Source organism: Panthera tigris, chromosome C2 (genome assembly GCF_018350195.1).
Source record: "Panthera tigris isolate Pti1 chromosome C2, P.tigris_Pti1_mat1.1, whole genome shotgun sequence".
In the NCBI taxonomy this organism is placed as follows: Eukaryota; Metazoa; Chordata; class Mammalia; order Carnivora; family Felidae; genus Panthera; species Panthera tigris.
In genome coordinates this window covers 154933247-154955142 of record NC_056668.1, presented here as the reverse complement: position 1 = coordinate 154955142, position 21896 = coordinate 154933247, and the positions used below count along the sequence as shown (strand labels likewise).

Below are 21896 nucleotides of genomic sequence, written 5' to 3'. Positions count from 1 at the left end.
GTGAATGGCCTGTTCTTTTTCTTTGCCCATTTTCTGGGTTGCTTGTTTTTTTCCTTACTGATTTTTAGGAGTTTTTTTTTTACATTTTCTGGTTGTTTATCCTTTTTCCATTATGTGTCTGTGTCTTATTTCTTAATTGTGTTTACGATACCTTTTGTCATACGGAAGTTCTTGCAAAATGTTTTTTTCATAATTGATAGTTACAATTTTTTCTTACTCTTAATGTGCATATGTTATGTGTGATTCTCCCCTTGATCAGATTTGCTAAGGGTTTGAAGCTACCATTTTCTTTTTTTAAAACCAAGTCTGTTTTCTTAATTTCTTTTTTGTGTTTTGGTTTCTTCACTGCCTTTGTCATTCACTTTTGTTTTCTCTTTCTTTTTGTATTGAATGATTAGTTTCTCATCATTTTTGTTTTTCTCATACATTTATTTTGGGATGTATGCTTTTTCTCAGTCTACTTTGGCTGCATCAGTTGGTTTTGATATTAATATTTTCATTGACATTTATTTTTAAATAGTTTGTAATTTTAGTTTTGTTTTCCCTAACTTGAGTCATTTATGTACATTTCTGTAAAAATTCTAACTTTGTTATTCTCTTGTGGGTTAGTGTTTAGTTTGTTGCGTTATGGTAGTATTTTCATTTGTAGTAAATAAAGTTGATGGAACTAGTCTCATAGTTTCTGAATTTTTTTTTCAAGCGCTAATGTTTTTTATAGATCAGGAAAAGAAAATGTTGCTGTTCCACTTTACTTCACAACTGTTGCTAACATTCTGATTGTTGGTTTGGGAGTGAGGATATTAAGATAATTTTAGCACTAATGACACTCCTACAGATTTGTTATTCAAATAGTGTGGAGGAAGTAAAGATATGTAATAGTTGGCCCTTGGTCTCAAGGAATATCTGTACTTGGCAGACCTTGATTTGGCTCAGTAATTTTATTCTGCATAGATGAATAAACATAATTTAAAGGAAGATTTAAAATCCGATTTGTTTTTCTGTATTCTGACTTCTAATGTTTCCTAAATAAGAAAGCTTGTCAGGACAGTCTTCATCCTGTGTAACCTTAAGGAGAATCTTGTGCACACAGGAGGTTTAAGCCCACACAGTTGACTCTGTGGCAGAATTAAGCTAAGATCCAGACCTCTTGACTCCCTGACTAGTTTTTACTATACTCTGCTGCAAAATGCTTCATTAATGAGTCTCCATGTGATAAATTGGGTGAAGAAAGAAGTGTGAAATAAGGTTCTGGAAGGATCTATGAACTCTGACCAATACGCGGTCCAACTCTTTGCATTCTCTTGTTTCTCTTTCTGGTTGGCGGTTGGGGGTTGCACAGCCCTAAGTACTGACTGGAGCCGTACAGGTCATGAGAATTTGCACTGCACTGTCACTTTGGCTAGTGTGGACTGGTTCTCAATCTCCATGTGTTCCCCCTAAACTTTTTTCTTTTAGTTATTTTTTTAGTGTTTACTTTTTGAGAGAGAGACACACAGAGGTGAGTGGAGGAGGGACTGAGAGAGAGGGCGACACAGTCTGAAGCAGGCTTCAGGGTCTGAGCTGTCAGCACAGGGCCCGACGTGGGGCTTGAACGCACCAAGCGTGAGATCATGACCTGAGCAGAAGTCGGACGCTTAACTGACTGAGCCACCCAGGTGCCCTGTCCCACCCACCCCTGAACCTTAAAACTACAGTTTCCAATCGAGTCTGTCTTTGGTATGTTCAAAGAAATGAATTCATTTCCTAGGTTTTTTTTTTCCCCCATGAGATTTGAGAAATTGAGCTATTGGATATTTGCTGTAGGTGACTGGGTTTTATAAAATACTGAAGAACGTATAAAGGCAGTTCTGAATAGTTGCAAACTAATGATCTGCAGCTACCGTTTGTGTCACATGTACTATGTATCCACACTATCCTAAGAATCTAGTATGGTATCTTTTTCCTCATGCTTAAATGAGATATTACCTGACATCAGGAAGGGTTTGGAGAGGTTATTCGTAACTTGCACACAGTCACACAGGTGTGAGTTGGCGGACTTGGGTTTCATACTCAGGATTGTCGGGCTTGCAAGCTTGAGATACGCCCACTGTGACATTATACCTCTTAAATGTGTTTGAAATTTTATAGTTGATTAAAACATTACTTCTTTCTTTTTTTTTTAATGTTTATTTATTTTTGAGAGAGAGACAGAAAGTGAGTAGGGGAGGGGCAGAGAGGGAGGGAGACACAGAATCTGAAGCAGGCTCCAGGCTCTGAGCTGTCAGCCCAGAACCTGTCCCAGGGCTCGAACTCACAAACCGTGAGATCGTGACCTGAGCCGAAGTCGCATGCGTACCCCACTGAGCCACCCAGGCGCCCCAAAACATTACTTATTTCTTTTTTTTTTTTTTTAATTTTTTTTGTTAACGTTTATTCATTTTTGAGACAGAGAGAGACAGAGCATGAACAGGGGAGGAGCAGAGAGAGAGGGAGACACAGAATCGGAAGCAGGCTCCAAGCCATCACCCCAGAGCCCAACACGGGGCTCGAACTCACGGACCGTGAGATCATGACCTGAGCCGAAGTCGGACGCTTAACCGACCAAGCCACCCAGGCGCCCCTACTTATTTCTAAAATACTAAAACTACATACGGATTCTTTGCAGCATTATTTCCCATAATGCTCTTTCTTTCTGTCTGTCTGTCTGTCTGTCTGTCTGTCTGTCTTTCACCAACTTTGTAGCATACTGGCGTTCCTTCTTCCTACTTGTGGAAAACTCGCAGCAGAGGTCTACTTGTTAGAGGTATATCCTAAGCTAGAATCTGCTGATACAGTAAAGCATATTTAAGTGATAGAGAGGTGGGTAGATTTTCTTGTTTCTGCCCTTGTTCCCTCTGTAGAGAATTTTGAGACCTAAGATTTAGGCTGAATTACAAGGGATAGTGTGATGGAATTATGTAGAAGGAGTAGTTCGTTGTATTTCGTGTTGTAGGAATAAGTAGCATTTTGCCTGTGGTAACTACAGTTAGCGATGGCTGCTTTCTTTGAAAAGCATTAGTTGAGCGGCGCCTGGGTGGCTCAGTCGGTTAAGCGTTCGACTTTGTCTCAGGTCATGATCTCATGGTTCATGGGCTCAAGCCCCACGTCGGGATGTGTGCTGACAGCTCAGAGCCTGCTTTGGATTCTGCGTCTTGCCTTCTCTCTCTCTGACCCTCTCCTGCTTGCACTCTCTCTGTCTCTCAAAAATAAATAAATGTTAAAAACAATTAAGAAAAAAAAGCATTAGTTGGTTTCTGTTGGGGTTGACTCCATAGGAGTCAGATATTATTTCCAGTGACTGTCCTCCCATAGTACTTATTTTAAATTACATCACCTGTCCTGAGACAGCTATTTTACTTTGAGGATTCCATCGCATAGCTTCTAGTATTTCAATATATGATATAAATGTACTTTTTCCCTACACAGCTTAAGTTTTGAGAGTCAAGCCCAAAAGCTTTGAATAGAGATAGCTATAAACAATTCAGGACATTCTGTTTAGCCGCCCCCCCCCCCCCCCCCTGCTGATCCATTTGCAGAGGAAGTAGCTTTATCTCCTACTACTTCCTTTCTTGCTTACTGTAGAGGAGTCAGCAAACCAAGGCCTGGTCAGCTGCCTATTTTTGTATTGTTCATAGCCACCACTCTGAGTGGGTCGGGGCTGTGAGCCTTGGAGACCTAGCTGGCGTGCTCCCCTCTCTTCCATCGTCCCTTTTCTTGCCAGTGCCTGCCTCCCTGGCCATTCATTGGCTGCACCTCACTGCCGCCCAGGGTTAGCTCTGGGGCCACCTACACTTGGCAGTGAATGTACAGTCTCAGGCTGGGAGTTGGTGACTCAGCACATTGCTTGTCTCCAGCAGCTGAGCCAGCTGCTCAAGTTGAGATGGCCGGGCTTTCTGGGAGAAGAGGAGGGCGTGCTGGAACTTGGGTGTCACTGAGGCAGAGAGTGAAGGTGACTGTGTTGTGACTGCCCACCCCCTCCCCTGGGGCCCTCTCAACCAGACCGGATACTCTTCCTTGGAGAATGAATCTAGCTAATGACAGTTGGGCGGCTGTGTACCTAGAGTGCCCTCCATCTGAGCTGGCCCAGGTCAGGGAAGAAGCTTACAGGGCTGGCAGTTTTCCTTCTTGTTGTGTCAAGACCTGCGTATTATCTTGACTTTGCCTTTTGCTTGGCGAAGCCGACAATAGCCCTTCTCAGAAACAGTTGCTCTGTCAGCCTTGTTGCTGGGCCTTGCGTGCTGTTGCCTTCTTTTGTCTCCAGCCCTTGGGACCTGGCTGGTGTCTCCTTGTGGGCTGCGCTTTGGTAGTTCCTGTTGGTTCACAAAACAGAGAGTCTTGGGTTTTACTTTCCAGAGATAAAAAAGGTTACTTTTTAAAAATTGGCAGCTTAGTGACATATCTGGGGCTAGCAATTAAATAGCAGACGCATTCTCTGCTCTCATGGAGCTTAGAATGCTTTGAGAAAAAAGATACCATACATAATTCCGTAAGTAGGTATATTACAAACTGGTAAGTTCTATGGAGGACGAATTCAGAGGCCCAAGAGATTGTAAAGGGAGAGTTTAAACTCCTGGTTTAAAACAGGAGTTAGGTTGACCGTCCTCCTCAGTTCTGCCACCACTGTGGAACAAACAGCCGAGTTACGCTCCCCCCATCTCCTGCCTGGGTTACTGTAGTAGCCTCCTGACCCACCTCTCGCCTTTGCTCTTGCACAGCTGCAAGCCCGTTTTCCACGCGGCGGCGTGGATGGTGACTGTGAAAACAGATGAGCTCGTGGTACTCTTCTGTCCAGACTCTGATGGGTTCCCCTCTTCCTCCGTATGGTAGAAACCGAAAGTCTTACGGTTCTGCTCAGAACATCGTTACTTCTTTGATTGCACCTTCCACCATCTTCTGTGCTGGCCCTGTGACCATACTGGCCTCCTTGCCGTGGCTGGGTGTTTTCGGGCATGCTCTTGTCCCAGTTTTTGGCACTTGATGGTCCCACGACTGCTAATCTTTTATCTCACTTACCTGCTGGCCTCATCACATCACCTCCTTCATACCTTCTCTATTATCTGTGGTTTTTGAAATTGTTTTATTTCTTCTGTGTGTCAAGTTATCACATGTTGTGATTGAAGACCACAGTCTTCTCACCCTGTGCAACACCTTATCCTTTTTACTTTTTTCTCCATAGCACTAATTACGGTCTCCTGTACTGTATTTTGACTTATCTATTTTGTCTCCCCCTCTACAAGTAAAGCTCTACAAGGGCTCAAAATTTTAAATGTTTGTTTACTGCTGAATTTCTATGTCCTAGAACTGTGTTTGGTACATGGTAAACTCTTAGTGTATATTTTTTGAATGAATGGGTGAACGAACAAATGAGGGAAGGCTTTTTTGATGGTACATCAGCCTAGATAAGAAAAGCAGGAAATCGTGATAGGAAAAGTGTCCAGAGAGGGGGAAAAAAAAACAACTGGTGGAGGCCCTGAGCCAGGAGAGAGCATAGACTAATGAATAGAACGTGTAGTGAATATTCTCAGATGAGGCTGGAGAGGTGGATGATGGCTGGATAATGCCAGACCTTGTCAAAAATTGTGGATGAAATTTTAAGTATGATAGGAATGAGTTAAAGCGTTTCAACATTTAATAATTCAGAGTTCATTTTTTTTTTTTTCAGAGTACGAGAATGTTTTAGGTACAAGAATATTCTACATGACCACGGTACAGCTTTCAAAATTGGGAAGTTAGCATTGATTGAATATTACTGTGTAACCCATAAAATGCATTCAAATTTTGCTAATTGTCCCAATGATATTTTTACAGGCTCAGGATCTCATCCAGGATCCTTTGGCATTTAATTGGTTCTTTAGTCTGCTTACGTCTGAAACAGTTCCTCAGTTTCTCCTCGTTTTTCACAACCTTGACATCTTTAAAGAGTATAAGCTGCTTACTTTGTAGAATGTCCCTCGGTAAGGGTTCGTCTTATTTTTTCTTAGGATTTATGCATTTTTGGGCAGCAGTACCACCAAAGTGCCGCTGGGTTTTGTTTTTGGTTTTGTGCATCTCAGGAAGAACTTGATGTTGTTTGGTGCCATGTGTTTAACTTTCATGATTTGATCAAGATGATGTCTGCTGGGTTTCTTGACCTTACAGTTGATGAGTATGTTGAACAAATTAGTAAGTACTTTGTGGGGAGATACTTTGAATCTTTGTAATACCCTGTTTCCATCAGACTTTCTTGTGTTAGCATCCATTGATATATCTTAACTGAAACAGATACTCTGAAAGGTGCCGTGGTGATTTTTCCAACTCTGTTATAGCTTCTAGCGTTACGAGTTGCCATTGTACAGTAGGGCTTTCCCTATTCATCTCTTTATTTTATTTGGTTCAAATTGGTGTTCTTATTTTTCTCAAAGGGTTATGATTTGTTTATTTCATTTAATTTTTTCTGGACTTGGCTAGCAGGAGCCCCTTAAAGCTAGTTCTTACGTCTTTTTGACACGTCCTCGTTTTTTGAGTACTTCCTTGACTCTCTGACATAGCAAGATGTTTTAGGTTTGATTCTTGAATTTTCTCCGTCTCTGCCATGGAATCTGTCGTTTCTTGAAGGAGTGTTGGCTCCTAAAGCAGAGAATTTATTCATCTGGGCTCTAGATGTGCTTATGCCACCAAGGTGTTATTGCTTCTAGGCCCTCTGAGCATATATGTTTAGGAAATACACTCACACCCGCATTTATACCTGTTTTTGTATTTCTCCACTGTATATACATGTGTGTGTACGTGTGTGTATTTTTGTTGTTGTTTAGTTTATTTTTGAGAAAGAGAGAGACAGAGAGGGAAAGTGTGTGGGAGCCAGCAGGGTAGGGGTAGAGAGGCAGAGACAGAGGGAGACACAGGACCCGAAGCAGACTCTGCACTGACAGTAAGTCTCGAACCCATGAACCGTGAGATCATGACCTGAGCCGAAGTCAGACGTCCAGCCAACTGAGCCACTCAGGCACCCCTGGATTTCTCCACCATATTAGAAAATCACACTGATACCTCTCAATTCCAAACAAAAACTACAGAATTTATTCTAGCCATTTCTCTTTCTGTATTTGTAACTCTTTTCTCTGACAGTTAGAAATTAGTGTCCATTATCTTCATTGTGTTTACTTAATTGCTCAGATCTTGTTGTTTGTAACCAAACCTGTGGCCATGTCAGCCAAAAACTTGGTCTCACAGGTGTTGCCCCTCCCCCTGGAAGATTGGCCTCAGAAACAGTCATTGGAGTGATAGCCCTGAAGAAGGTGGGGAGGGGAGGGGAGGTAATAAGGGAAGGAGGAAGGGTTAGAGAGGCCAGTTAGAAGGCTTTGCCTTGGATATCCCCAATCTCTCATGTTAGCTCAAAGGTCAGCCTGATGAGGGAGAAGATTGCTTCTTGTTTGATGATTGTTCTGGCTGCTGTGTGGAGAGTAGACTGAGAAGAATGACAAATGACTCAAGGAGACTTTGTGATTAGTCTACTTTAAAGGGAGGGTAGAAGTTTTTTTTTTGTTTTTTTTTTTTAATCTAATTCCAGTTTAGTTAACATTCAGTGTTATATTAGTTTCAAGTGTACAATATAGCGATTCAGCATTTTTGTACATTACTCTCAAGCAACTGCTAGAACTGATCAACAAGTCCAATAAAGTTGCAGAATACAAAATCAGCATACAGAAATCTGTTGCACTCCTATACACCAGTGATGAAGCAGCAGAAAGAGAAATTAAGAAAGCAATCCCATTTACAATTGCACCAAAAATAATAAGATACCTAGGAATAAACCTAACCAAAGAGGTGTAAGACCTGTACTCTGAAAAGTATAAAACACTGATGAAAGAAACTAAAGATGACACAAATGGAGACATTCCATGTTCATGGATTAGAAGAGTAAATATTGTTAAAGTATCTATACTACCCAAAGCAATCTACACATTTAATGCAATTCTTATCAAAATACCAGCAGCATTTTTTATAGAACTGGAACAAATAATCCTAAAATTTGTATGGAACCAGAAAAGACCCTAAAAAGCCAAAGCAATCTTGAAAAAGAAAAGCAAAGCTAGAAGTATTACATTCAAGTTATATTACAAAACTGTAGTGATCAAAACAGTATGGTACTGGCATAAAAATAGACACATAGATGAATAGAACAGAATAGAAAACCCAGAAATGAACCTGCAGTACATATGACCAATTAATCTTTGGCAAAACAGGAAAGAATAACGGGAAAAAGTCTCTTCAACAAATGGTGTTGGGAAAACCGGACCACTTTCTTATACACAAAAATAAACTCAAAATGGATTAAGGACCTAAATGTGGACCTGAAACTATAAAAATCCTAGGAGAGAACACAAGCTGTAACTTCTCTGACATTGGCCGTGGCAGCTTTTGTCTAGATAGGTCTCCTGAGCCAAGGGAAACAAAAGCAAGGATAAACTATTGGGACTACCCTAAATAAAAAGGTTCCACACAGTGAAGGAGACAACAAAACTAAAAGGCAACTTACGGAATGGGAGAAGATACTTGGAAATGACATATCTGATGAAGGGTTAGTATCCAAATGTATAAAGAACTTCTGAATCTCAACACCCCAAAACAAATAACCCAGTTAAAAGATGGGCAGAAGACACGAACGTTCTTCCAAACAAGACATGATGATCAACAGATACATGAAAGATGATCAACATCACTCATCATCAAGGAAATGCAAATCAAAACCACAATGGGATATCACCTCACACCTGCCAGAATGGCTAAAGTAAAAAACAAGAAATGGCAGGTATTGGCAAGGATGTGGAGAAAAAGGAAACCTTTGTGCACTGTCGGTGGGAATGCGAACTGGTGCAGCCACTGTGGAAGACAATATGGAGGTTCCTCAAAAAGTTAAAGATAGACCTACCATACGATTCTGTAATTCCACTACTGGGTATTTACCCAAATAAAACACTAATTTGAAAAGGTCTGTGCATTTTCTGTTTGTTTAAACATAATTTACAATGGCCAAATTACAGAAGCAGTCCAAGTGTCCATCAATAGATGAATGGATAAAGACGTGGTGTGTGTGTGTATATTGCCCAGCCATACAGAAGAATGAAATCTTGCCATTTACAATGACATGGATGGAGCTAGAGTGTACAATGGTAAACGAAAGAAGTCCAAGAAAGACAAATACCATGTAATTTCACTCATGTGCGGAATTTAAGAAACAAAACAAATGAGCAAAGGAAAAAAGAGAAACCAAGAGACAGACTCTTAATTGTAGAGAATAAACTGATGGTTGTGGGGCGGGGGTGAGGGGGGATGTGGGGGGTGGGTGAAACAGGTGATGGGGATTAAGGAGTGCTCTTGTGACGAGCACTGGCTGATGTATAGAATTAGCGAATCACTATATTGTACGCCTCAAACTAATACAACACTGTATGTTAACTGGAATTAAAATAAGAATAAAAAAAATCAAATGTACTCTTTTTTAATCCCCTTCACCTACTTCACCCATTTTCTCACCCACTTCGCCTCTGGTAACCATCAGTTTGTTCTCTATAGTTAAGAGTGTGCCTTTTGATTTGTCTCTTTTTTTCTTTTTCATTTATTATTATTATTATTATTTCATGTTTATTTTTGACAGAGTGAGCAGGGGAGGAGCAGAGATAGAGGGGGACAGGGGATCTGAGGCAGGCTCTGCACTGACAGCAGAGAGCCCGTTGTGGGGCTCAAACTCACAAACTGTGAGATCATGACCTGAGCCAAAGTCGGACACTTAACTGAGCCACCCAGGCGTCCCTTGTTTATTTTGTTTCTTAAATTCTGTTATTCTGTTTTGTAAATTTCTTAAATTACTACCCGTGCTCTCTTCTAGGATTTTTATGGTTTCAGGTCTCACATTTATTTAGGTCCTTAATCCATTTTGAGTTTATTTTTGTGTGTGGTATAAGAAAGTGGTCCAGTTTCATTCTTTTGCATGTTGCTGTCCAGTTTTCCCAACACCATTTGTTGAAGAGATTGCCTTTTTCCCATTGCATATTCTTGCCTCCCTTGTTGAAATTAATTGACCATATAATCGTGAGTGTATTTCTGGGTAGGGTGGAAGCTTTGATGAAGGGTGTGACAGTGGAGATGGGCAGAAGTGGAGATGTCCAAGGCATATGTGAAAGTTAGTAAACATGTTTTTAAATAGCAGTTTATCAGAGATGTTAATTTGCTCAATGGATATAAACAGTTGCCTTAATAAGAAGTAGTATTTTAAGAAATACTTTGGTTCTGGGCAGATGTTAGTTTCCTTTTAGCCAATACACTTGGTACATATTTTTCTTTAGTGGTGAGTATGAGTTTTTTGTTCACAAATTTTTTTATTGCATGCATTTCACATTCTCATTTACACATTAAAAGATTGTGTTTATTAACTTTAAAATGGCTGATTGAATTTGATTTGTGGGCTGCTCAAAGTAAGCATGAATAATTTTTGTGTACTCATAAACTAATTGTGTATATGTAAATGTATATAATATTTAGCTTTGGTAATTATAAATTTTCCTTCTTTTCTTCTTTTTTTAGATATTATGATCAAATTTGTTCCATTGAACCCAAATTCCCATTCTCTGAAAATCAGGTAAGTTATTAATTTTAATTTGTTTTGAAGTTATATGATAATAATGGCAAACACCCATTTCTTCCGACACATGGTATCATTTAAAAAAAAAAAATTTTTTTTTAACATTTATTCATTTTTGAAAGACAGAGACAGAGCGCAAATGGGGGAGGGCTAGAGAGAGAGGGAGACAGAATCCGAAGCAGTCTCCAGGCTCCGAGTGGTCAGCACAGAGCCTGACGTGGGGCTCGAACTCATGGACCCCGAGATCATGACCTGAGCCGAAGCCGGCTGCTTAACTGACTAAGCCACCCAGGCGCCCCATGGTATCACTTTTTAAAATAAATGGTGCTTCTTCCCTATTTTATCTTTCTGTAAGACCTTTTGATACAAATTAGAAGCTTGTAAGCCCATCTGATGAGAATCTGTATCTTTTGGAAGAGTCTCTTGGAACTCTGTTCCTGTTCATGTCATTCCTTAGTAACTTTTGGGTTTATGTGGAGCATTGGACTGCATTTTTTCCCCCTGTATTTTATATCAATAGGATCTGTTGACTGATTAACATAGTCTGTGATGTCCTTCCCTTTGTGTTACACAGAATAAAAAAGGAAACTGAAGTATTAGTCTCAGTGTCTGTGTTTTAAAAATTGACACAAATTATATTTGCATATAAAGTTGCAAGTGCTGTTATGATTAGATGTTATACTACAAGAATATTTGCTTTCTTTTAAAGGCTAGATACTAAAAATGCTGATGATTTCTCACAGTTTTGTTTGAGAGACTTGTTAAAAGTTTTCAATTTGTGTGACATTTTAAGTTTCAAAATACGTAGTTTATGGAAAATGCTTTAAACATTCTTGTAGTAAAGTTTTTACAGGTGATGGAATATGTTGAAATTTGCTTTAAAATACTCAAGGAGGAAAAAGTATGTGTGTAGGGTTGGGAGGGGACATGGAAAGTGGGAGTAGGTGAGTCAAGACATTCAAAAGGCTAAAACTGTGATGGCTGTATGGTGTTCATTCTGTTATTCTCTCTAGTTTTGTGTATATTGAAAATTTCTCTAATCCAGAGTTAACAAAATTTTTGCTTGGGATTGCAATACATAATTAAAAAGAGGTAAGTTGTTTTTAACCTTTATATGTGGAATATATTAGAATCAGAGTGAAATCATTTTTTTTTATTAAGTAAACTTTTATGTATAGCATACGTACAAAAGTGAATATCACGTGTATAGCTTGAATCTTTATAAAGCGAATACACATGTAGAAGTACAACCCAAATCAAGAAATAACATATTATCTCATTCCCCCAAAGGTAACCCTTCTCCTTTTGTCATCAGGGAGTAATTTTTAATTTTATATTCAAGGAAACCTTTGCTTCTCTTGGCTTATTTGACAATCATTTATTAAGTGCCTGTTCCGTTCACGCCATTGTGTGTTGTAAAGATGAGTAAGGTAGTGTTTTCTGGAGAGGACAATATATGCACAATTACTGAGGCAGAATGACCACTGGAAATATCATAGTGCTAGTATTTTACTTTTAAAAAAGAAAACTCTGTGGTCCAGGAAAAGGGAAAGGAGTTAGTTGTCTACAGAAGATAATGTTTTGACAAGCTTTAGTCCTTTTCCTCATTGTGGATTTTTCTTCAAAATAGACCTAATATTTAATGAGAAGCAAGAAGGTGAGATAATTTTCTCTTTGCTCTTTTTCTATCAAGATCTGCTTGACATTTACCTGGAAGGATGCTTTTGATAAAGGTTCACTTTTTGGAGGATCTGTAAAATTGGGTATGTAATGACTTTTTAAAAAATGAGAAGACACTTGGGCTAAACACGTTGTATTATTTTAGGCTTTACAAATTGCTCTCCTGACAGCTTTTTGTAAATAATAAAAATGTTTACATTTTTTTTTTAAATTTCAACTTTTAATGTAATTTCCAAATACTTGTAGAGAGCCTATGCCTTGCCAGGCACTGTCCTAGTTACAACAACAAATGAGACAGTTGTATTCAGTCTGTTTAGGAAAACAACTGATCATTCCAAAATATAACGGATAGTCTATGAGGATATGCACAGGGTAGTGAGCCCGTAAATGAGGAAGACAGGAATTCTGCTTGTTGAAAGTAAGCTGTGTTCAGGTTAAGCTCTGAAGGATGAATTTGGTTTTCCCAGCTAAAAAGGAATGTTACGGGTAGACCATTATAACCAAAGGTCAGAAGAACGAAGGCGGGTTGGCAGGTTCACCACCGTGTGCATTAATTTTCTTGTTTTTGAAACGGGGAATACATAGTACTGTGAAATACTGTTTATCTCATTTGGGCTCTTGTGTGGATTAAATGGGTGGATACGTGCAGAGTCCTTAGGAGAGTGTGCAGTGAATATTAGCTGCAGTAAGTGATAGGAATGTATTTTATTGTAAGTAAGTACACGTAACACATTATTTGTGGTACGTATGCATTATAGAGAATGCATAATATAACACATAGTATATGGTACAAATTATGTATGATGCATACTAATAAAATTATCGTTAAGGCTTGAAACCGTAGGTTGAATTGAGGATTACGGAGGGTGAAGACATTGGAAAGCAGATTGTGAAGAGGTGCGAATATACTATGCATGTGTACTCTTCTCTCTTACGTGTTAATGGCTAGAATTCATTGAGTACTTACTCCACCTAGGCACTGTGGAAAGGGCTTCACATATATTATCTTCCTGAATTCCCCAGAAGCCCAATGAAGAAGGGCACTGTTATTACCAGTTGAACACACTTGTTTAGAAAGATGAAGAGACTTTCTAAGTCATAAGGGAAGGATTTGGTGAAGTGGGATGTGATTCCAGAAAGCCTGACTCCAGGTCCTAGAGACGAACAGACCAGTGAGGAGACTGGTGACAGATGAGATGAGAGAGGGTGGTAGGTGTGGGTCAGAGGAGAAGGAGGGGCTTTGAGTGACGTCTCGGAGTTGAAACTGACTGGATCTGCCGAGTGCCTCTCAGAAGGAAGAGGAGTAGTTGAGGGTTGGCTCCACGATTCACAACTCAGTTTGACTTGTTGGATATTCCTTCCAGACGGCAATTTGAGTTTGACTTTTGTATGCTGTGTGTGGGTAGAATTTTTTTCTTTTTTTTTTTTTGGCATTTGGAAACGAGATTTAAAACTCCAGAGTGGTAGAGATGTAGATTTGGGAACAGTTATCATTAAATGATAATAATAAATCTGTCTCCTCTGGTAGTCCGTAGATCGGGAAAAGTGTGAAGGCCAGAGCTAGGTGATAATAACGTTCAAAGGAAACAGGAACAGGTTCCTGGGAATGAGGATGAGAAAAAGCTTTCAGATCTCAGAGGAACCAGAGAAGAATAGAGGCACGGCATTGAGTGCCAGAAGGGTTGCCAAGGTCACATAGTCCGGTGGTTCCTGAACCTGGCCGCATGTTAGAATTACCTGAGGAAAATGTGAAAGGTACACATGTAAAGATACAGAATGCCAGATGTGATAGGAAGAATTTCCGGGGTGGACCACTGGAATTGGTACCCTTGAAAATACCTCCAGGTGATTTTAGTATCTATCCAGGTTGGAACCTCACTGACAGAATCGTTGTGGCAGAGGTCAAGTCACATAAAGTTGGAGAAGTCAGTGGATTTGGTAATGAAAGAAGTTTCACTAGGGGCATGCCCCTACATCAGGTTGAGGGGTGGACCAGAGGTGAGGAGATGGGAACCGCAAATGCGGATTGCTCATCTTAAAAGATTTTCAGTAAGGGTTTAAGGACAAGGCATTATGCTGAGAGGGAGACCAGGTCAAGAAAAGGATTTTTCTTTTTCTTTGGCATTTGCAATGCCACGTTGCTGGGCTGAGAGCAAGGAGCAGGTGCCAGAACTAGAAGATACTTAAGTGAGATAGGTTCTTCCTGGCAGACGTGGGAAGCAAAGGACTTAACATAAATAGAGCAGGACATAGTTCATCAAGGCACTCCGGTAGCAGATATTGGGAATTAAATGTCCTTCAGTTGGGAATGCAAGCTGGTGCAGCCACTCTGGAAAACGGTATGGAGGTTCCTCAAAAAACTAAACATAGAACTACCTACGACCCAGCAGTTGCACTACTAGGCATTTATCCACGGGATACAGCTGTGCTGTTTCAGAGGGGTACGTGCACCCCAATGTTGATAGCGCTATCAACAATAGCCAAAGTATGGAAAGAGCCCAAATGTCCATCGATGGATGAATGGATAAAGAAGATGTGGTCTGTATACAGTGGAGTATTTCTCGGCAATCAAAAAGAATGAAATCTTGCCATTTGCAGCTACGTGGATGGAACTGGAGGGTAGTATGCTCAGTGAAATTAGAGAAAGACAAAAATCGCATGACTTCACTCATATGAGGACTTTAAGAGGCAAAACAGATGAACATAAGGGAAGGGAAACAAAAATAACATAAAAACAGGGAGGGGGACAAAACAGAAGAGTCTCTTAAATATGAGAACAAACAGAGGGTTACTGGAGGGGTGCTGGGAGGGGGGATGGGCTCAATGGGTAAGGGGCACTAAGGAATCTACTCCTGAAATCATTGTCGCACTGTATGGTAACTAATTTGGATGTAAATTTTAAAAAATAAAAAATAAAATAAAAAAAATGTCCTTCAGTAATGTCTTGGCTAAATAAAGCATGGGCTACCCACTCATTAGAACATTGTGTAATTTTAGGATACTAAGAACGAGAGTGCAAGTATATTTTTGTTCAAGTGTAAAGCTTTGTCCTGTTTCTCGGTGCATATGAAAGTGATGTTTATGGTATATTGTAGTCTGTTCAGAGTGTGCAATAGCATTATGTGTGAGAAACAATGTATATAACTTAATTTAAAATTTTGTTGCTAAAAAATGCTGTCATCTGAGCTTTCAGGGACTTGTGATCAGTGATCACAGATCACCATAACATATGTAATAATGATGATGCAAAAGGTTTAAGTCCTGTGAGCGTTACCAGAATGTCGCACAGAGACGCAAAGTGAGCACATGCTGTTGGACAAAGTGGTGCTGGTCGATTTGCTTGGTGCGGTTGCCACTGCCTCTCATAAACGAATGCAGTTGTCTGCAAAGTTCAGTAGAGTGAAGCACAGTAAAATGAGGCGTGCCTCGATTTGCCTTTTGAGATCTGCGTATTTATTTCACTTAGCACAGTGCCCTTCGGGTTCGTCCGTGGCGTAGCATGTGACAGGAAGTCGTCCTTTTTGAGGCCGAGTGATATTCCGTTACGTGTTTCCCCATCAGCGGACACTTGGGTTTCTCCCACCTTTTGGCTACGAACGTGGGTGTGAAAATACCTTTTTGTGACTGCTCTCAGTTCTTTTTGGAATATACCCAGAAGTGGAATTGTTGGATCCAGTGGGAGTTTTATTTCCGAGTGTTTGAGGAACTGCCATACTGCTTTCCACAGGACTGCAGCGTTTCACCTTCCCAGCGACAGCTCACAGTGGTTCCGGTTTCTCCACATGCTTGCCAACAGTTGTTATTTTTTGTTGTTTCTGTTCCTGATGGTAGCTGTCCCAGTGGATGTGAGGTGTGTGGTTTCCTGATCAGAGCTGTATTTTAAGTACTTGCACAATCTAGCCTTCTGATGGATGTATCGGGATAAGGGTGTGAGACTTGGAGGTGCCTGCCTTGGGTTAGGTTTGTCATAGGGAAGAACTGACTTACTGGCTTGAATGTGGTGAGAAGATATATGTGTGTACACACACACACACACACACACACACACACACACACCAATCTTCTGTAAAATTTTGAGAGGTGATGGGAAAACAATTTATTTGACTTTCAGTGAGAATTGACATGAGAATGACTTTTCATTTGGAACCTAGTAGCATTGTGGACGGAAAGGAAAGGAAAGAATAACTCCTTGATCTTTTGAATTTTAGATGATGGGATTATCGTTGTGGAAATAAATAAATTGCTGCCTGGCCGGGCAGCATTGGAAATATGGGTACTATTATGGGTGAGAAAACAGGTCTGGAAACTTGTTTTTGTGAGAGCCGGTGGGAGAGATTTCATAGTATCTATCTTTGAAACATTTATTTCCTTTAGAGAAAATAATCTGATAAATTTTTCCTTCTTAATTTTTTACAGCTCTTGCAAGCTTAGGATATGAAAAGAGCTGTGTGTTATTCAATTGCGCAGCATTAGCTAGCCAGATTGCAGCAGAACAGAACCTGGATAATGATGAAGGATTGAAAGTCGCTGCTAAGCATTACCAGGTATGCAGAACAGTAACCACATAATCAACACTAACTTGGATTAAATTGCAAATAACTTGTACTTAGGCTTATAGAGGTCTCTTTATACACAGATACGTTCTTGAAAAGTAATGTACTTTTTAATGAATTGATTCACACTTTTGAAATCCCTAAACTATTTACCTATAGACCAGCTCTGTTTTTCCTCACTGTTGTATACCTAGCACCTAGGACAGTGCCTGGCACATAATAAAGGCTCAATAAATGTTGGGAGAATAAATGATTGAATGTTTGAGATGAAGTTCTTGGTTAAGTCCCTTTTAAATAATTGATCTCATTAAAAATTTTTGTACAGTTGACCCTTGAACAGTGTGGGGGTTAGGGGTGGTGACCCCTTGCATAGTCAAAAATACACTGTAACATTTGACTCCCCTGGAACGCAACTACTAATAGCCCACTGTTGACTGGATGCCTTACTGATAACATAAACAGTTTAATAACATGTATTGTCTGTGGACGCCTGGGTGGCTCAGTTGGTTAAGCATCTAACTCGTGATTTTGGCTCAGGTCATGATCTCAAGGTTCGTGAGATCAGGCCCCGTGTTGGGCTCTGTGCTGACAGCATGGAGCCTGCTTGGGATTCTCTCTCTCTCTCTCTCTCTCTCTCTCTCTCTCTCTCTCTCTGCCCCTCCCCTGCTCACACTTTCTCTCTCTCTCTCTCTCTCTCTCTCTCTCTCTCAGAATAAATACACTTAAAAAATTAAAAAAACCTGTATTGTGTACGTTTTATGTATTTTGTATTGTATTCTTACAGTAAATATGTAAGAGAAAATACTTTTACAGTACTGTGCTGTATTTATTGAAAAAAAAATCCATGTATAAGTGGATCTGCGCAGTTCAAACCTCTGTTGTTCAAGGGTCAGATGTACGTTATTTAAATATATTTTTTCTTAAGAGACACAGCTAATATTTTACCATTGTCACAAAAGTTAAGGCCTCTTAGTAAGAAACTTCTAACTCTGGCTTGTGGAGAGGGCATATTTACATGTGGTCAGATATGTCATGTTCTCAAGCTAGCTAAATTTAGATTTTGGGTACTGTCACTAATACGGCGTATTATTTGGTGGCAGTGTATTATTTACTCAGCTTTTCTTTTTCTTTTAACGTAAAGAATAAATGATTGCTGTCGAATGATCTAGTTCATGCTTTAGATTGTGTTACAATTTACAGATGTGCTCACATACAGTATTTGACTCTCAGATGAACCTCGTGATGCGTGTTGTATGTGTAATGCCGCCCCATTTGACACACAAGGGACTCAAAGGCCAGCGTGTTAATAAAGCGGTCCCTTGAGGTTTCAGGTTCTGTTTCCAAATTTTATGGAATTCCAGAGGTGCTTCCTGTCTTCCATGGCTGTGGAATTTGCTTGTCCCAGAGGTGGAGTCTGATTTTTCCTGTTGTTTCAGTTTACAAGCGAGATTAAGAATGCTCTTCTAAGAAAGTGAGAGGAAGATGCATTTTAAGCAAACAACGCTCCAAATTGTGGCTTGCCGCGCGGTTTTCAATGGGCATGGATGACAGACATACTTTTCTTTTTGAGCCTCTAAAGGGCCAATATTTTAAAGTGTGAAAATGAAGCCAACTTTTCTGTTAACTGTAACTCAGCTAATTGGCATGTGATGATTCACAGCAGGCCACCTAGTGTGGTGGAAAGGGGGTGGTGATGCCAGAAGACTTAGATAGGCCTGTCTAGGCTGTTTGCCACCAGGAAGCTGTGTACCCTTGGCCGTGTTCTTCAGTGACCTTTGCCGGCCTCTCGTTCCACGTTTGGGACAGAGGCTGGGTCCCTTGCCGTCCGGTCTGTGATTCTCCCGGTGCATTTAAGCAAGGTCGGCTCGTCGCTCCGTGCAGATACTCCAGTTTCGTGATGCCTCGTGACTGCAGGAAACACGGCGTTCACTCTAACACACGATCTTCAGTAATCTCGACGCAGCTCCTCCGTATAACCCACATCTTCTAATCCCAGACGGATTTCTTTCTTTTTCCCAGGATCATGTGTTCCATAAAAGCAGTTATTTTGGGTGAACCTCAGCAAAATATATTTCGGAGTAAAAAAATCTGATGGGGATCACTTCACCAGGGACCTTTGAAAGCCAAATAGAAATCGTTATCAATGGATAGTACATGCTGTTCCTCAGATCACCTGTGCTATTTGAGGTTTCCCCTAAGTACAGCGTGTTTAATTGTGGGACAGATGGAATTGTTTGGGACCAAAGCAAGATCATTTCGGTACTAACAGCTCCTTAATACTATTTCATCCCGACCTCTATTCTCATATTAGCCTTGGGGAAATATATCTAAAAATAAGTTTAATTTGTCCCATGAAGTGGCTGTATGTTTTGCTGCGGTTTACTCTTAATCTTAGTTAAATCTGTTCCTGTATAGTATTTTGGAAAAATACCTTTATTGTTTGTAGGTCATATGTTTTAGATCTGTGACAATATAAAAATTTAAATATAGTAAGTGTTCAACTGAATTAACATTTGAAATGATTTGTGTGTAACAGTAGAAAGTTAAGTCTTGCTGAGTTTACATAGATTTTAAAGAAGTTCTTTTTCTCCCCCTCTAGTTTGCTAGTGGTGCCTTTTTACATATTAAAGAGACAGTTTTATCTGCCTTAAGTCGAGAGCCTACGGTGGACCTGTCTCCAGATACTGTTGGGACCCTCAGTCTTATTATGCTGGCACAGGCCCAAGAAGTCTTTTTTTTAAAAGCCACAAGAGGTAATTCCGGTTTTTTCTCTGTTTTGTTGCATGTGAAGAGGAGCGATCAGCTTTTAAAATAGGAAGACAAGTGTACAAACTTGTGATCTCAGAGTTCATACTAAGTTATGATGTGTCGGATTATTTTATATATATTTTTTAATTGCAATGGCCAATGTCCTATTTTATTCCAGATAAAATGAAAGATGCCATCATAGCCAAATTGGCTAATCAGGCCGCAGATTACTTTGGTGATGCTTTTAAACAGTGTCAGTACAAAGATACTCTTCCCAAGGTCAGTTATTGTTTTTGCAAATACTTGGTTATTTTGCATGTGGAAATACTTAGAGGTTTTTGTATAGAAGAAAAACGTTGCAAATTATGTTTTATAAAAAAGAAACTTGAAGTTTTAGGAGAGGCATTTGAAGAATATGTTGGTAGAAATAATTTTTTATTTAAGAAGCATGAAAAATTCTTTTGTATTTAAGGGGTGCCTCTGCCTGTACTCTTTACTGAACTTGTTTTTCCGAACTTCTTTCTGGAAATTTTTGAGCCTCTGCCTCCAGTAACTTTGTCACATCAAGGCATTGTGTGATTCTGATTCATCTGCTACAAGCATGGATACGCGTGCATGTTGAGTATTTGCACTTTTAATTATTGTCCTGTTTTCTTAAAGATGAGTCTTAAAGCACAAAACAGACATAAAGACAAAAGGAAAAGAAAGCAGGTTCGTCCAGGACTTTGCTTAGAATTAAGTTTTGCCAACAGAGATAGAAAATTGGGCTGCTGCTGTACAGCTAAGGAAAACAACCGCCTACCTGCTGCCGCACATCAGAGAAAATATTAATTGTTTTACTGTAAGCTTTTCTGAAGTGGCATTTGAAAAGACTAGTCAGTGACGGTCAAACGCAAAGCATATGATTAGACTGATGCGTAAACTCAGAATGATTTAAAAGGAAACTTACAGATTGAGGGAAATGTAGTGCGTTTCAACTACTCTTTCAGAAACGTTCAGGTAATTCGTTTTGTCTGTATGATAATAGCATATGGTTTTTGTTACATGATCTTTTCTAGGAGAATTTATTGATTTATTTTATTGTTTTAAAGTTTATTTAAGTCATCTCTACACCCACCATGGGGCTGGAACTCACGACCCTGAGATGAAGAGTCGCGTGCTCTTCTGACTGAGCCAGCCGGGCGCCCTGAATTTATTGATCTATAAGTCATTCAGGAAGCCTTGTAAATTATGAAATTGCAGACAGTTTCGTGGTGAAGTAAAAAAGCATAAATACATCAACGGCACACTCTAGTTTAGTCAGAGAATTAGGGATTGATGTGAGGGAATTGCTGGAGATTTAAAATACACCAAGAGGTTACTAGAAAGTTGCCCAGGACTCTTGGATGTTAATACTGTTACTCCTGAAAAGAGCCTTGGGATCTTCTCTCACCTTGTTTTCATCCGAGAGACTTCACGTTCGGCTGCACAGTGTCCCGTAACATCCTGTTGGGCCATTAGTTCAGTCGTGTCACCGAGAGAAGAATGGCACCTTCAGAGACTTGGAAACTCCCTCTGCAGCATTCCTGGTATTCCTGGAGAATCTCCGGTTAAAACACCAAGCTGCTCCAGCCTTACCTTGAGAACTGGCCTGAGTACAGTCTGAGATTTAGATGTCTTTTTGCCGTTTGACTAATAAAGCTCATAAGGTGTCTTCATATTCTAGTCGTAAAACTGGAATATCTGCAAGTAGTGATCCAGGAAGCTAGGAAGTGACTCCCTGGGAGCCAGGAAAGCGTACCAGGCGGTAATCCAGTGTTTGATTCTTTCCTATTTTTGTCTGGACAGCGATTGCCTAGTTTAAGTCTTGGGTTTCCTGTGGCACGTACTCCTAAAGACAGTGAGGTTGCAGGCTGCGATTTGCCGTTTTGGAAGAGCATCTTCCGATATAAGTGCTTCTTGGTTCATATGTTTGGATCTTTTAAAATGAATTTTGACTGGAATCTTCTTCAAAACAAATTAGGGCAAAATAACACTTTATCGTATTAGATATTAACTTAGTGTGTTTGTTTGCTATGTGTTTCTGAGTATGTAATCTGAAATGTTAGTGTGTATACTAAATAGTCTCTCTATGGCTAGAAATCATCTTTATTAAAAAGTCTCTTAGATATGAATTTAAGTGGGAACTTAATTTACTGTCTTTTGTCTTTTAAAAACACGATGAAACAGTCAGCTATAGAGCATTTTCATTAGTATATGTGAGTAATGGTGGTTTAGTTAACTCTAAGGGCTGGGTAAGG

At 39.9% G+C, this 21896-nt stretch overlaps 1 protein-coding gene across 2 annotated transcripts in view; it reads left to right on the top strand.

The window, feature by feature from the left end:
* The window catches only part of LOC102961764 (programmed cell death 6 interacting protein), a 73919-nt gene that overhangs the window by 5084 nt on the left and 46939 nt on the right, over positions 1-21896 (top strand). For both annotated transcript variants that reach the window (XM_042957031.1, XM_042957032.1), the window contains exons 2-6: positions 10579-10633; positions 12330-12399; positions 16733-16860; positions 19469-19622; positions 19796-19896. In XM_042957031.1, the coding sequence (XP_042812965.1) occupies positions 10579-10633; positions 12330-12399; positions 16733-16860; positions 19469-19622; positions 19796-19896 (508 nt within the window). The remainder of the gene's footprint in view (positions 1-10578; positions 10634-12329; positions 12400-16732; positions 16861-19468; positions 19623-19795; positions 19897-21896) is intronic.